Source organism: Nicotiana sylvestris, chromosome 5 (genome assembly GCF_000393655.2).
Source record: "Nicotiana sylvestris chromosome 5, ASM39365v2, whole genome shotgun sequence".
NCBI classification, from domain to species: Eukaryota; Viridiplantae; Streptophyta; class Magnoliopsida; order Solanales; family Solanaceae; genus Nicotiana; species Nicotiana sylvestris.
The window spans coordinates 116,616,668-116,632,658 of record NC_091061.1 but is presented as its reverse complement, the minus strand read 5'-3'; the positions used below and the strand labels follow the sequence as shown (position 1 = coordinate 116,632,658).

The 15,991-nt window shown below is 39.1% G+C and overlaps 1 protein-coding gene across 1 annotated transcript in view; it reads right to left on the bottom strand.

Moving 5' to 3' along the window:
* LOC104211601 (polyubiquitin 4) overlaps positions 1 to 2,504 on the bottom strand; it is a 36,348-nt gene extending 33,844 nt beyond the window's left edge. Inside the window, 2 exon segments of the mRNA XM_070174607.1 lie at positions 910 to 1,352; positions 2,386 to 2,504. Coding sequence (XP_070030708.1) covers positions 910 to 1,352 — 443 coding nt within the window. The 5' untranslated portion in view covers positions 2,386 to 2,504.
* Between the last annotated feature and the right edge of the window lie 13,487 nt (positions 2,505 to 15,991).

The following is a 15,991-nucleotide window of genomic DNA, read 5'->3' as shown; positions in this document are numbered from 1 at the left end:
GCCAGAGTTGTTCACACGCACGCTCGAAACGCAAACCAAGGTGGAGATTGAAGGTGTTGGTTTATGTTTAGTCAACAATGGCATGCCAATTGGAAGAGTTGGTGGAAAGAGTTGGTGTGGATGCTAGGAGGAAGCTTCCTCCTTTGATGTCACCCATGACATCAAGAGGAGGTAGTTTGATGTCACCAATGACATCAAGAGGAGGTCTTTACCTCTATAAATAGATGCACTCCTTCATTTGTAGAAACCATCCCAAAAATAATACAACACATTGTAGTGAGTAGAGAGTTAAGAGAGAAATTCTCTTAAGTGTAATTGGGAACTCTCCCCTTCCTTTGTTAATAAAAAAAAAAAAAAGCAACTGTTCTCTGGTGGACGTAGGATTATTTTGATCCGAACCACGTTAAATCTTGTATTCTTTCTTTCACGTTTCCGCTAACAATGCAGAACAAAACTAACTGCGAAGGCAGTTTTGATAGACCTGGAGGTTATTACTGCAAGTTAAGTTGCCTTATATGAACCATCCGTCCAAATTCTGCTACCATAGAAAGCCCAGGTAAGGCATTCAAGAAAGTGTCACAAAATGAGTGCCTGCTGTCTTGTGCTTCCCTAAAGTTGAATTTATTTTCTTACTTCTCTTTAGAGAAAGGGGGAGGGAAACAGATTAAGATAAGGAGACAACATTTACTCAAGAAACAGAATGACCTAATATTTAGCAGAGCAAAGGAAAAGAAACAGAGAACAACATCTAGTTGAAAGCGAACCCCTTAAAGTTGGTCATTCAACATTAGAAGAATACTTGAGAAACCAAAAAGAAGTCTTAACAACAAAACCATTAGAACAAGACGGTAGGCATCTTATATAAAACACCAGCAGCACTTCAATCCTCAATATTCACCACCACGAAGGCGAAGCACAAGGTGGAGTGTGGATTCCTTTTGGATATTGTAATCTGCAAGGGTGCGCCCATCCTCCAGCTGCTTACCAGCAAATATGAGCCTCTGCTGATCTGGTGGGATCCCTTCTTTATCCTGAATTTTGGCCTTCACGTTGTCAATAGTGTCAGAGCTCTCCACTTCCAAAGTGATGGTCTTTCCTGTCAAAGTTTTGACAAAAATCTGCATACCTCCCCTCAAACGCAACACCAGATGAAGTGTCGACTCCTTCTGTATGTTATAATCAGCAAGTGTCCTTCCATCTTCAAGTTGCTTCCCTGCAAATATCAATCGCTGCTGGTCAGGGGGAATTCCTTCCTTGTCTTGAATTTTGGCCTTCACGTTATCAATTGTGTCTGAACTCTCAACCTCGAGAGTAATGGTTTTTCCAGTGAGTGTCTTTACAAATATCTGCATCTGAAAGGACAATGAGAAACTATTATTACCACTTAGAATCTAACTTAAATATTTAATTGTCTCAAGGACACCAGAACAAGAGTTTCATTAAGGCACAAACAATCTCAATGCAGTTAGGTTCTCCTAATTACTGAAACATAGTACGCAAGCAACCATATATACAAAGTTTACAACAAAGAAATCATGTAAGATAGCCAACCAATACCTAAAAGAAAAGGAACATATGCACACAATTGAAACAAGATGGTAAACACATCATAAAGGCTGGAAGCAAAAGCTATTATTCAATGTCAAGATCCAACTTGTATTACATAGATTATAGAACCAAGTGAAAATATTATCCATTCTTTGTCCCCTTCAAGGACAAGAGATCGGGATGAAGCTCGCTTATGTGATTAGTCCTCTATCTAAGTTCGTTTGTGATGAAATCTTTTCCTACCCAGGCTTAAGCTTATTCTCGTTATCTGATCATCATGGATTCATGAAAAAAATGTATATCAAGTAGACAGTAGACCAAGTTAGTATATGTAAGTGATATATCATGGGTCAGCAGCATCAACCACCTCTCAATCATTTACCGCTCAGTTTTCTCTAATTATATTCGTGATTTTTTGATCAACCTAAATCAAAACAAGCTGCAACTATCGAACCATCAAACCCTAAGGTCATCAAATTCCTAGTGAAAACTTGGGCAATATCAGTTAACCGAAGAACCGTGTCACACACAGATCCCATCACATTCCAATAAATCAAAAAAGGAAAAAAGTTACCATAATAAGCAAAAACAACGAAAAAAGGCAACAAAGCCTAGCTCAACAAATTCATAACTTCCACAAGCAAAATCCAGAATTTACACATGAATTAATCGAAGAACAATGTCGATTGCAGTAATTCACCACGTGTGATAAATCAAACACACAGAAAAAAACTAAAAGGACAATATAATCTGACATGTTTCTCAACAAAAAACCACATATAGATCAATTCAAATCGCAAAAATTAAGAGAGAAAAGGAAGAATTGGAGTTGCTTACCTTGAGAGGAAGAAGAAAAAGAGTCGGGAGAAGGTTAGCTTGTTTTGCAAAAGGAGAGAAGAATTTGTTTGTGAAGTTGTGAATGGAACGAAAGGGAAGAAGGGCTAGTTTATATAGGCGATGTATTGGGCTGAAATAGCGTGAAGGAAAGGTCAAAGTCGGCCTACTCTTAGGAGTTTTTGGCAAAAATCATCCTTAAATTATAGCTCAAAGCAAGGGTACATCCTTGTCTTATCCTAGTAAATAAAAATCATCTTTATACTATTTAAAAAGTTACAAGAATTATCCTTTCGTTAAATTTTATCACAAAAACTAACAGCATCATCAAAAGACCATGTCCATCACGTGCCTTTTCCCCTCAATTTTCCAATATTGTCCCTCCTACCCGATCGTCTTCCACCTTTGCCAAAAAGGACTAAGACTTCAAAACTAGAAGTTTCTTTCCATATGAACTTCACACCCAACTATGGTATGATAGTTGGAACACTCCGATCTCATGCTGTACTATTTCTTGCTACCTTCCTTTTGGAGAGGAAAGTGCAAAGCCTTTAAAAATAATGGAAGAGGTTTGACTTTCTAAGCAGCAGCATGTATTTCAATGCACGTACGGTAGATTCTGATATTCTATCTTTAATTTGAGGTGATGATGCAAGGTTTGTTTTTAAAATGTGACTCCAACTTCGGTTTAGCTCAACTATTGTGAAATCACTCACTCCGACAAATGGAAGAGAACTAATCTAGTTTCTGACTTTCAGGTTCTTGATTTAGAGCTAGAACCTTTTAATTTTTCTCATTTATAGGTAGACTAATAAAACTGACACAAAGAGAATCGGCACCCTCATCAAAGCTCGGCACAAATATAAGATTTTACATGATCATAATGCATTTCCACCTCAAGGTCGTGTCAATCTCTTGTTATCATCTGCTTGTTATAAGAAGACAACTTAAGGAGAAGTTATTTCAGTGTAGGCCATTTTTGTTCATTAAATAGCAGCAACTTTAAAGAAGAAATAAGCAGCACCTAGTTCATCCTGCTAGTTTTCTTGAAGAAGAAGAAGAAGAAAGGGAGGAAACAAAAATTAAGAAGGAAAGAGAAGACGGTCAGCACGTTCTTGGAAAAGTCGATTGGGCAGGAGGGACAATATTGGAAAATTGAGGGGAAAAGGCACGTGATGGACATGGTCTTTTGACGATGCTGCTAGTTTTTGTGATAAAATTTAATGGAATGATGATTCTTGCAACTTTTTAAATAGTATAAAGATGGTTTTCGTTTACTAGGATAAGACAAGGATATACCCTTGATTTGAGCCATAGTTTAAGGATGATTTTTGCTAAAAACTCGTTTCTGTTAGGTTTGGGATAGAATACAGGCCTTAATTCCTACGCCAAATTTTCTATCGAATGTGACTAGGGATAAAACTTACTACGTACTAGTCTATGCTAATTGTTAAACCATGGATTTTTTTAATATTCCTTGATTTTTCTATATTTATTTTATTTTATGTTCTCCCTAAAAGGGGAATGAGAAGATTTTTCACTCACCCGATATCTCTCCCCGCGAATAAAAAGAATTTACAGTGAGACATTTTTTCAATTTTAAACTATACAAAAAATTATTATTTCTTTTATTTTAATTTATTTGGTACTATTTGACTAGGTACTCAGAATTTAAAAATAAATAAAATATTATTGACACGTTATGTAAATATTATCCATCTAGTGAGGGCATAATTGTTATTCTTTGTGAGATGAACAAGAAAGAAATTGAATCAATGAATTGGATAACTTCTTTGTCTCATTTTTCATGTGAAAAGATTAGCACTTCTTAATTTTTTTTTGTACAACCATGAATATTACCATTAATAGCAAAATGAATGCACTTAGAGAGCACTTAAGTTCATAACGTATTGTTATGAATGTTAAGCCTTTAAACAAGCACTATATGCATATAAACCTCATCAAAAACTCTCCGCAAATTATGTACCCTTTTTTTTTACCTTCTTAGTGAACCTATTCTTTCAATAACTTCCTTAATTTGTTCTACTGATAAGTGGGGATTTTGACTATTTATTAGCGCCTTTTAGCATTTATTTTAGTCTAAAAGCATTGAATTGTGTTCCCGAAACTAATGAAATGTGCTAAATTACAGAAATATTGGAAATTGGACTCCATAAATGAAATCCGACCCAAAAAGTAGTAATCTAAACTCAATGCAATAAAAGGCACGGAAGTTACAAAGTGCGCACCGCAGAATTTCATCTGCAGCCGAAGATGATGGAGAAAAGTCCATCAGACATTCTGGCAAATTGCGGACTGCACAAGACTTGTGCGGCCGCAAAAGCTGGGCTAGGAACAAAGTTCAGAGAGTGTGCAAGTTCCTAAGTTCCAAGTTGTGAGCACGTGATTTTCTCCCTATATGAATTACTCCTATAAAATCCAAGAAAATAGGGTTTTTCCATTTTTTGCCATTTTATAGGATATTTGTAGAATTTTATTAATTGTTTGTATTTTTGTGCACGTTTAATTTCCATTAAAAATCATAAAAAATGCCAAAAAAATACCATGCATTGCATTTAGGTTGTGTTTGTTACATTTTTAAGGTTAATTAGTTATTATTTGTTTTATTAAAAAATAAAAATCACAAAATGGTTCATTTTTGCATTTTTAGCTTTAATTTTATAATAGTAGCTTTTCTCTTTTAATCTAGGATCAAGGAATATTTGTAATTTTTAAGAAATTAGTTAGTTTTACAATCTAGATTAATTTAGGATTTTAATTTAGGTTTTTAATTAAATAAAAAGAAAAACAAAAAGAAAGGAAAATAAAAGAATTGGATAAGGGGGGGGGGAGGGGGTTGTTTTAATTTCATTGGGCCAAAGTCCAAACATTTCTGCCCCAGATTTGCCCAAACACAACCCAAACCCTCCCCAAAGTCCGAGCCCAAGAAACAATTACCCGGTCCAGCTCTGCCCCATATCAAACGACATCGTTTCCATCACATTAAGTCCCATCCGTTCATCCCATTTAATCGAACGGATGGGAACTACCCTTTCATAAGTATAAAACTGTCCAAACGCCCCCATACCCATTCGACCCCCCATTCCATCTCTCTCAAACTCAAAGACATGAAACCCTAGCCAGTCTCATATTCCCCGACGTCTCCACAGTATTCCGCCGCCAAAAATCGCCTTACGGCGGCGGAGTTTCTCCAAACTACTCCAAATTAACACCAAACAACCACCTTCCCCTCCCCTTTTTAAATCCCCAAACCATTTTCCTCAAATCTTCCTCAAAATGCTCAAATTTCGGATCTGAGATCCAAACCCTAACTTTTCCCTTTTTAATTTTCGGTCAATTTTTGGGCTATTTGAACCTAAGAAGTCCATTAGTCGACTGTTCTTGTTGAGAACCATTGATTAATGATCGTCCAAGTTCGTTTTATCCCGTTGATGCTTGTCCAAAGTTCTCGGTAGAGTCAAAATCCAAAGCAGGCATGAGTAATCCCTTTTACTTTCCTTTTTCTTCCTTCTTTCTGTTTATCTCTATCTTCTTTCTTTCTTTTATCCGTTTGTCTGGAATCATCACAACTCTAGTTTTTTTTCCTTTTACGACTTTTCTGTGCATCTGTTCTTTAGATTAGACAAAGCATGTTAAGATTTCATTATCTGAGGTTTAATTTCAATTTGCATAGGTTGGTTTAATTAGGTCTAATATTTATAAGGCTCTCGATAAATTGGCTATTCTGTTTTTTAATAATTGCTTATTTTAGTCTGAAGTTTAATTAGAATGATTAACAATCTACTTGGTTGATTTCTGATTAGCTGTTAAAATAGTTTAATTGGTTAGTTTGTTTTGATTTGAAGGTTGATTAGGGTAATTTCTTATATCGCTCTATTTCAACTCTGTTTGGCATTTGGATATGAATTTTATTTCATTTCTGGCCTCATTTGTGTTTACCCTAGTTTGTGAATTAGTAAAAATTCCTTGGGTTTAATTGAGCAATATAAAAACTTAAGGGGGTCATTGGAAATGATTAAAATGGGAAGTTCAGATAAGGCCAATGAAAGAAAGGTTTAGAATAGGGGCAGCTGACCTCATTTGGTTAGCACACAGTGCAGAAACCAATGAGGGACAACCAGCTGTCCAAGTTTGTTAAAAGATGCCTTTATGGCTGAGGGAGTAATTCCTTATCATCGGGAGCACATGACATTTTCATAGGCTATAAAAAGTATCCTCTCTTCACTCATTTGGGAATCAGATTTTCACAACCTTAAAAAACCTCTTGAAAGTTCAACACTGCTTCATTAGAGCTGATTCTTTTTCTTCTGTTTTGAGCCAAAAAATTTTTAAAAAAACTTCTTTGAAATTTCTAGTTTCCACAAGTTGAAGAAAGGATTAAGTTTGAGGATGTGTAGGCTGTTTCTTGCTGTTTGCTTTCTGCTGATCTGCTGCTGAAAATCCATCTCTTAGCTGTTGATTTACTTGCATCTGTGTATTACTTTGGAGCAATTTTCAAGCATCAAGATACACACCATGGCCTTGTGCCAAACCTCTGTAAATCTGATTTAACATGAATGCTAGAAATGTTGTTTGAATGATAGGTTGTTATGATGCCATACCATTTGCATTTTCTGGACCTTGTACATCTCTGTTAATTTAATGTTTTTTATGCTGTAAAAAACATGTTTTCTGGTGTTTTAAGTGTAGCATTTGTCATCTGTTGGGTTTGAACTATATACACTATTGTTAATGTTCATTCATGCCTAATATTCTTGCTTTGTAGGTTGAGTTTTGTATGATAGATCTGTGGTCAACCTATGTATAACCATGCTCTTAGAGGTTCTGATCTCGACATGATCAGATTCATGAGAGTTAGAAGCTGAAACAAATGTTGCTCATGAGTGGGAAGAACTGGCAGCCTTCTGGAAAACTATGGTCATAGGTGTTTGGTTTTGATAGTTTAGGTCGAGTCTATTTGCTATTTCATAGGTCAAGTCGAGTCCAATCTTTTGTTTAATAGTTAATTGCTCATCAATGGTTCAAAGTCTGTGGTTATTGTTAAATAGACATTGAACCTACATGTAAGTAGATATGATGTATAAAGAAGCTGTGAGGTTCAGTACTGAATGATTCAAGTAGTTTTATTTTAATGTATTAGACTTGCTGAAAATACAAGAAAGTTGCATGGTGATTTATGTATTGTTAGTTTTATCTTAGAATTCAAGATGGATAAGGTGCTTATGCATATGATGTTGGCAAAATTAATCAATAGTTTAAAGTGTGTTTAGCATATTCACTGTCATTGAGTAATGGTGTAGTTATTTGAGCAAGGGAGCTATGTGGGCTGTCCAGTTGGATTTTGGATTTAATATACTGGAATCCGCCTGGCCCACTGGCCCTGGCTCAAGATGGGGCAGTTGGGTTTGAATCAGACCCTTGGAACTTGCCTCTATTTGGTTTTTGCCATGTTTTGGGCTCAATTTCAGGCCCAAGCGTATTCAGCCCCACCCCTTTTCCTTTCGGTGCCTTATGTTTAAAGAAATGGCTTGTAATTTGGAGTCCAGTGTATTGTTGGGCCTGTTATTGGCCCAATCTTATTGCTAGGTGTATTTGGCCCTTCGTTCTGAGTGGTGGGCTCAACTTCGAGCCCATCCCCAATGTATTTTCATTAAATTATCAGCTGGTCTGCAGCTGGTTCAATCTTCCTTAAGTAATCGAGCCCGTTAATTTATCTCAATGCATATTCGAAATTAGTGTTTAGACTAAATCTTGAGTTAGATTAATCAAGGACCTTATAATCCTCTAATTAAACGTAATTCTTTTATTTAAAATAGAGTAAGGTGTGCCATCTTAATTAAACCACCTATGGCCCTCATATTAATTTTATAACTTAGATACTAAACAATGAATTTCGTAGTTTACTTTAGGCGTGTTAATTAAATAATTATCATGGCTATGGGTATGGTTCCCGTGACGTAGTTGTGATTTGTAATTATTAAAATTCGGGTGTACATTTCATGTGACCCGGTTCTAATTTACAACAAGATTAAATAGAACATATCGTGAACCGCAGGTGCATTTCATGTAGCGTGGCTTACGATGCGTTTTAAATAACCTTGAAATATTAAAGGTGGCTAAAATTTAAAAGGGCACATAGGCTTAAAATGTGTAATTAAATCAGATAATTGGGCCAATATTAATAGTTGAGCGACCGTGCTAGAACCACAGAACCCGGGAATGCCTAACACCTTCTCCCGGGTTAATAGAATTCCTTACCCGGATTTCTGTGTTTCGCGGACCATAAATAGAGTCAAACCTCCTCGGTTCGGGATTTAAACCGGTGACTTGGGACACCCTACATTATCCTAAGTGGAGACTCTGAATTTAATATAAATAATTCCATTTCGATTGTCACTTTAATTAGAAAAAACTCCCTTATATCCCTTCCGGGGGTGTGAAAAAGGAGGTGTGACAGCTCTGGCGACTCTACTGGGGAAAAGAACCCAGAACTTCTGGTTCAGGTTTAGAATTCGAGCTTAGAATATATATTATAATTGACTTTATTTATTATCTGATTTTTTATATGTTTGAACCTAATGTGCTAAATGCCGCTCTTTTACTGCTTTAATAGTGTTGAACTGTATATAAATTATTACGAAACCCTCCTCTATTTGAGTCTTCTAAATCATCTGGGAAGGGTGCACTTCGTGTAGCTTTTCTGTTAGAGTCATATCCCAATTTTAGAACGAGGTTCGGACAAGTTGCAAAGCCGGTGAAGCTTCTGTATTCCCGGTACGCTGCCCCCCCCCCCGCTCGAGCTGTCCGCTCGGGTAAACCCAGGTTTGTAAACATAGTATAACATAGCCTCATGACGGATCCCTAGTAGGAACGCTTGTTTGCATCACGTGCATTTGACTTTGGGGACTTAACACAGGGGTTGGGTCCGTTTAGGATAGGTGCACCCGAAATCAAAAGACCATCCTGATGCATTTTACTTGCTACTTGCACATTTATTTGACTCGGATCGCATGCTGACCGGCTTCTAGAATAGGGAAGAAAAATTGAGAAAAACCAAATTGAGGTAGGAGCGAGGAAATTACCCGCCTGTGAAAAACTTGGTGTCCAAATATCCCAAAACTCCGCATAAATTTTTGAAAAAAGGGAAAAAGCTATTTCAAAAATGTTTATGTTTGTTTGTGGCGTCAAAATTGACTGAACTATGCAAGTTTGATTCTCACCGGATGTGGGATAGTAGGCAACCCTCACCGGGTCCAACTCCATTTTTGCAAAAAATAACCCAAAAATATGAAGTGTTGTTATTTCGTCGTAAATAAAATTAGGTAACGTCGTTCTTGTCTAAAATAGCCAAAATGCCCCCAAAAGGGCGCTGGAAGGCTGCTTTGGCAAGAATAGCCACCTATGGTCCTTTTTTAAATTTTTGGCCGATTAGCAAACACGGCCCTAAAATCTTCTTTCCTGAGGTGCTGAAGGGCCGTATTTGCAAAGGTCTTTTTTTGTTTTAAATTGCAATTTTTGAAAATTGACAATTTTCTCTTGAGTCAAAATAAATCATGGTCTTTTAACTGATCACTTTAAATAAATGTGCAAGATGAGCATTATTGAAAATGAACCCTTCATAATCCTCGAGAAAATCCCGTTAGAACTCCATATGTGGTGGAATGATTTGGGGAAAGTCAGTAGAGATATTGTGATAAAAGCTTTGAGCGGTCTCATTGGTCTTTTGAAGATTAAGCTGAGGTTGGATATAATTGAGGCTTTGATACCTTTCTGGGACCCGGCGCATAATATGTTCCATTTTTTCGATTTAGAGCTAACCCCTACGCTTGAGGAAATAGCAGGTTATGTGGTCTTAGTGGGAATCTCAGAAATCGATACGCAGTGGCACCTAGAGCGGTAACTCCTCATAAGTTTCTAGACCTCCTGAGTATCAGTCGGGAAGTTAAAGACGGAAATTTGGCTGAGGGATTTTGCACATTCTACTTCTTGTACCGGCGTTATGGGGATCCCCACGAGTTTGAGGCTCCAGATACTGATCTAACTCATTCAGGGAACAAAGTTAAATGGGAGGCTCGACAAGGACTGGCTTTTATAGTGGCATTCCGAGGCGTCTTAATTTGCCCAAGAAAGGATAGAAATATAGAGTTGGGGATCGTGGGAATGGCCGACTTCATGACTAAAAAGGCTACTGGCACCATTGTATCGATGATCCTAGTAGAGATTTATCAAGCTCTAACTGTTTGCCGATGAGGGAGAAATTTTTTTGAGGGTTGCAACATGCTCTTACAACTTTGTATAGAAGAACACCTCTGCCATCGTCCGGGGTACATGAACTGTGGTATGACCGGTCTTAAATGCATTGAAGAACATGAAAACCGGGTAAAGGGTCATGAGTTTCCGGAAGGTACGGAGGCATGGTTCACACATTTTAGCTCTCTGACAGCAAGCAAAATTGATTAGACATTCGGGTGGCTCTCGTTCACTGAAATCATTTACATGTCGGCCGAAGTGTGTTTTCTTATATTAATGGGTCTCCGGAGCATTCAGCCCTATGTCTCACATAAGGTTCTGCGCCAGCAAGGCAGGTACCAGATAATCCCACATGATGAAGATTTGAGTCGACAAGTCATCGAACTAGGGCGAAAAGCTGTATTCCCGAAAGAAAAGGTGCGCCGAATTTGGCATCTTTGTAGGTTCATGGAGCCAAAGACTCAGGTACGAGATCTGTCCAAAGGCGAGTTGGAGCCTAGTTACACAACCTGGTATGGTAAAAGGTCTCAAGTCCATCAAGAGACCGAACAGCCCGCCAAAAAGCCCCATATTCAACAATTCACTAATTGGGCACATGAGCAATGGGATTAGTTGGCAAAAGATACAAGCTATAGAGCCACAATAAGCAAATTGGAGGGGCAAATCAGAGATCTTAAATTTGACAAAAGTGTACAGGCTGCTGATGAAGGGGAGAGGAAGAAATTGGCCTAAGAAAACAAAGCCCTTCGAGCCAGATCCAAAAAATGAAGATAGCTGCTGAGAATCAGGAAAGGATCCGAACGGATGAAAGACTCATAGATGGTCTTAGGAGGAAAATATCTGAGTACGAGGATGATTTGAAAAAATCCGAGGGTAATCTGGCGAGAGCCTGGGCACAGTTGGTGAAGAAAGCAGAGGGATGGGCAGAGTTTGTCCAGCAATTAAAAAGGAAATATGAGGGAGAAGCCACCAACTTGAAGAAAAAACTAACTACCCTTGAGAATGAGATGGCCAAACAAGCAAAGAGCTTCAAAGCAGAAAGAGAACACTGTTATGCCCTGATGTCGCAGCTAGAAAAAGACCTGCAACAGCTTCAAGAGCAAAATCATACAACCGAACAAGTTTTGGGGGCCAGATCTCAGCAGATCGGACGGTTGCTTCAAGAGAAAGGGTATTATTAGGGAAAGAGTTAGGATGATTGTGGACTACATTGTGATGAAGTGCAACGAATGTGAATACATGACCAGGTCCATGTTCTTCATTTCCGTTATGATTTTTGTTCGGCAGATCATGGATGTCCTATTTCCCCTCCAAGAAGATATGGCAGACCGACTGATGTCCCGCAGGCCCCTAGAGCAGCAGTTGATGCACTCATGTATTTCTGATTTATTGTTCGAGTCTGTATTTTCAGTTTCTGTTGGAGTTCGTTAGTCCACTTTCGAGTCCGTATTTTCATTTTTCTTTTGAGGTCTGTTAGTCCACTTTTTGAGTCTGTTAATTTTTATGATTAATTCTGTAGGAGAAGTCGTTGTAAGCAGGATATTTTGTTTTTATTTTATTTTATGAAAATTTTAAAACCCAAAAAATGTATCTTTATTTTATTTTGCACTTATCTCCTGAACTACTTACTGGTCTGATTCATGTGGCATCATGATACGTAGGCAATCCCCATAGGATTTGATCATAACCCTAACATAAGGAAAAATGAAAAAGAGAAAAAAAGAGAGAAAAAGGGAATAAAAGAAAATAAAATTGAGTGGAAGGAAATAATGGCAAAACAAGAGAGAAAACGAGTGCAAAATAAAAGGGAAGTAATAAAAAACAAGTGGGAAAGGCCAATAGTGATCAAAGAGGGATTGGAGTAAAAAGAAAATAAAAAAAAGAAGAGAAAGCGCAAAATGAGAAGAGTTAGTTTAAAGTCGGAATGAAGCATGCAGCCGTTCTAATACACGATAAAAGCTTTAACTGTTTAGGTGCATTGCATCCCAAATATGTGGTTGCCTATCTGTTAAATCTTAAACACTAACAAGTTGCTGTTGTCATTGAGAACAGGATGGTGGTTAGTTTATTTGGCATTCTGGCAACCCATCCGTACAACACCAGGTCTAAAAACAAGTTGATCATGGCTGGCCAAGAACTGGACGTAAGTATTATTGATCTACCAAGAGAGGTAGAAGAGTCTGAGGTTGGGTTGAAAGAGGAGTTACATAAGTTGAAACACCAGATGGCAGAGATATACCAGGCATGGATGAAAGGGCATCCCTCACCATTATACCCCGCCAACCCTGTTTTCATCCCACCGCTAGCCCAGTCCCAAGAACCTCCCACTACAGATCCATCCCCACAACATGCACCAAACTTCACCCCTTACCACCACTATCATGGCACCACTTACCAAACCATACAAGCTCCACCAGCCAAAACAACCCCATACCCCCTCCACCAGTTACCCCTATTTTCGTAGCACCTCCACCAGCTACACTCCATCAATCTTCCAGTAAACCATTATTCCAGACCCAAGATAATCAGTACTATCCCCCAGAGCCTACTTTCAAGGCCCCATATCATTACTCATACACTCCTCGTTTCGACCTCCCTATTGAGACTGAGAAACTACCTAAAAACCCGTAATATGAGGAGATGCTTAGGAAGGTGAGTAGCCTGGAAAAATCGCTCAGAAACATGCAAGGGTTGGGAGGTCAAGTAAGTGTAGCCTACAAAGATCTGTGTTTGTTCCCTGACGTACAACTACCTGTTGGGTTCAAAATGCCCAAATTTGACTTGTATGGCGAGCACAGAGATACCGTGGCCCACTTAAGGGGATTCTGCAGTAAAATTAGAGGAGCCGGTGGGAAAGATGAGCTGTTAATGGCATACTTCAGCCAAAGTCTGAGTGGCGCGGTATTGGAGTGGTACACTCGTCAGGATCACAACAAATGGTATACCTGGGATGATTTCGCCCAAACATTCGCTCGTCATTTCCAATACAACATCGAGATTGTTCCAGATCATTTGTCTTTGACTAAGATTGAGAAGAATCCTAGTGAAAGCTTCAGGGAATACGGTTTCTGCTGGAGAGAATAGGCAGCAAGGGTTAACCCTCCAATGGAGGAGAACGAAATGGTGGAATACTTTCTTCAGGCCTTGGAGCCTACTTACTTTGGTCATTTGATCTCAGCCATAGGTAAGTCTTTCAATGAAGTAGTAAAAATGGGAGGAATGGTAGAGGAAGGGCTCAAATCAAGCAAGATCATGAGCTACTCTGCCATCAAAGTAACTATGCAGGCAATCCAGAATGGCACCGGAGGCGTGCTTGGGATAAGAAAGAGGATGTCGCTATGGTCATTTTAGGATCATGGCACGGACCAGGGGATTCTCCTACCTACTACACCCAACCTCGACCCCTGCTTCAAAACTATACTCCAACTTCATATAGCCCACCCCAGCACTACTTCCCACTACCAGAGCCTGAATACTCAGCCAGGCTACCCCAATATCATGTCCATCATGCACAGTCATATGCTCAACCACCTCATCACCCGCAATGGCATGCACCAGCTCCATGAAACCCTTACCCACCACCACAAACATACTGAAACCCTAATGGTCCAAATTTTCGAGCCAAGCCAGAATTCAGGAATGAAAGGTTGCAGCGGAAGAAAACTTTCACCCTACTTGGGGAATCTTATACCAGCCTATTTCAAAGGTTGAGGTAGTTGGATGTTCCAAGGCCAATTGAGTCAAAACTACCAAACTCCCTTCCAAAAAACCTAGCTTATTCTCTCAGATGTGCGTACTATTCTGATACTCCGAGGCACGACACAGAAAAATATTGGCACTTGAAGAACGCCATCCGAGGGCTCATTGATACAAACCAGATTGTGGTCTAGAGCCCAGAAGCACCCAATATCAATCAGAACCCATTGTCGGCCCATGTTGAAACACACATGATTGAGATAGTGCACAAAGATGGGAAGCTCAAGAAGCCTTCACAATCTGTCATGATGATCCGGTCTAGTGAAAGTAAGTCGGTCAAGGACCCGGTTGTCACAAAAGCAACCTCTCTGATAGCTGAAGGATCGGCGGACAAGTTGAGCATGCCAAATGATAAGTCACTTGTGGTAGTTGAAAAGAGGTCCCCAAGTGATGTTATAGCAAATCAAGAAAAGCCAAAGGTGATCGTGCTAGGGGTCACAAGTAAACCAGTCATAATTGTGGAGGGCGCTCGCACGGACCCTATCATTATCAAAGCTGTGACCCAGCTGTTCGGTAGCTAACACCAAGACTGTCCCATGGAACTATAAGCGAGTGATAGTGACCTATAAGGGGAAGGAAGTTAAAGAGGAAGTTAACAAGGCCCAAGGATTAAATCATTTGGGGAGATGCTTTGCCCCGGAAAAGTTAAGGAAAGCTAAAACACTCAAGGACAATCCAGTTCTAGTGAAGAAACCGGTCACTAAAGAAGAGGCAAAGGAGTTTTTGAGAAAAATGAAGGTACAAGATTACTCTATCGTAGAACAGTTGAGAAAAACTCCTGCTTAGATTTCCCTATTATCATTGTTGATCCATTCAGATGAGCACCGACGAGCCCTGATGAAGATTCTGAACGAAGCTCATGTCCTCGACAAAATCACAGTGAACCATTTGGAGAAGATTGCCAATAAGATATTTGAGTCTAATAGGATCACATTCTCGGATGATGATTTGCCTCTAGAGGGTACAGAACACAATCGAGCCATCTATCTCACAGTGAAATACGAAGATTCTGTGGCCACAAGGGTGTTAATTGACAATGGTTCCAGTGCAAACATCTGCCCTCTCTCTACTCTGAACAAGTTAAAAGTTGATGATGAAAGGATTCACAAGAACATCATATGCGTCCGAGGTTTTGGCGGAAGGGGATGTCACGACCCAAAATGGAGGGCCATGACTAGCACCCGACCATACTTGCCGAGCACCAACGTACATTTCATCTAACCTTCATTATGATCTTTTAGGTTTGACGAGATCAATACAAATGGTAGACCTGGATCATGGACAACCAGCAATAAAATATGACGGCATGTACATACATAGCAGGGGATGACCAGACAACGAGATCAATACAAATGGTAGACCTGGATCATGGACAACCAGCAATAAAATATGACGGCATGTACATACATAGCAAGGGATGACCAGACAATTAAGAAACTACATATAAGGTATGAGCTACCACGCTACCATGAAAGACTATATAACAAAAACCAGCCGACAATGCATACCAAACTATACATGATTCGACACTTGTCTATGAGCCTCTAAATGAACATAAGTGCTGCAACATAGACGGAACAGG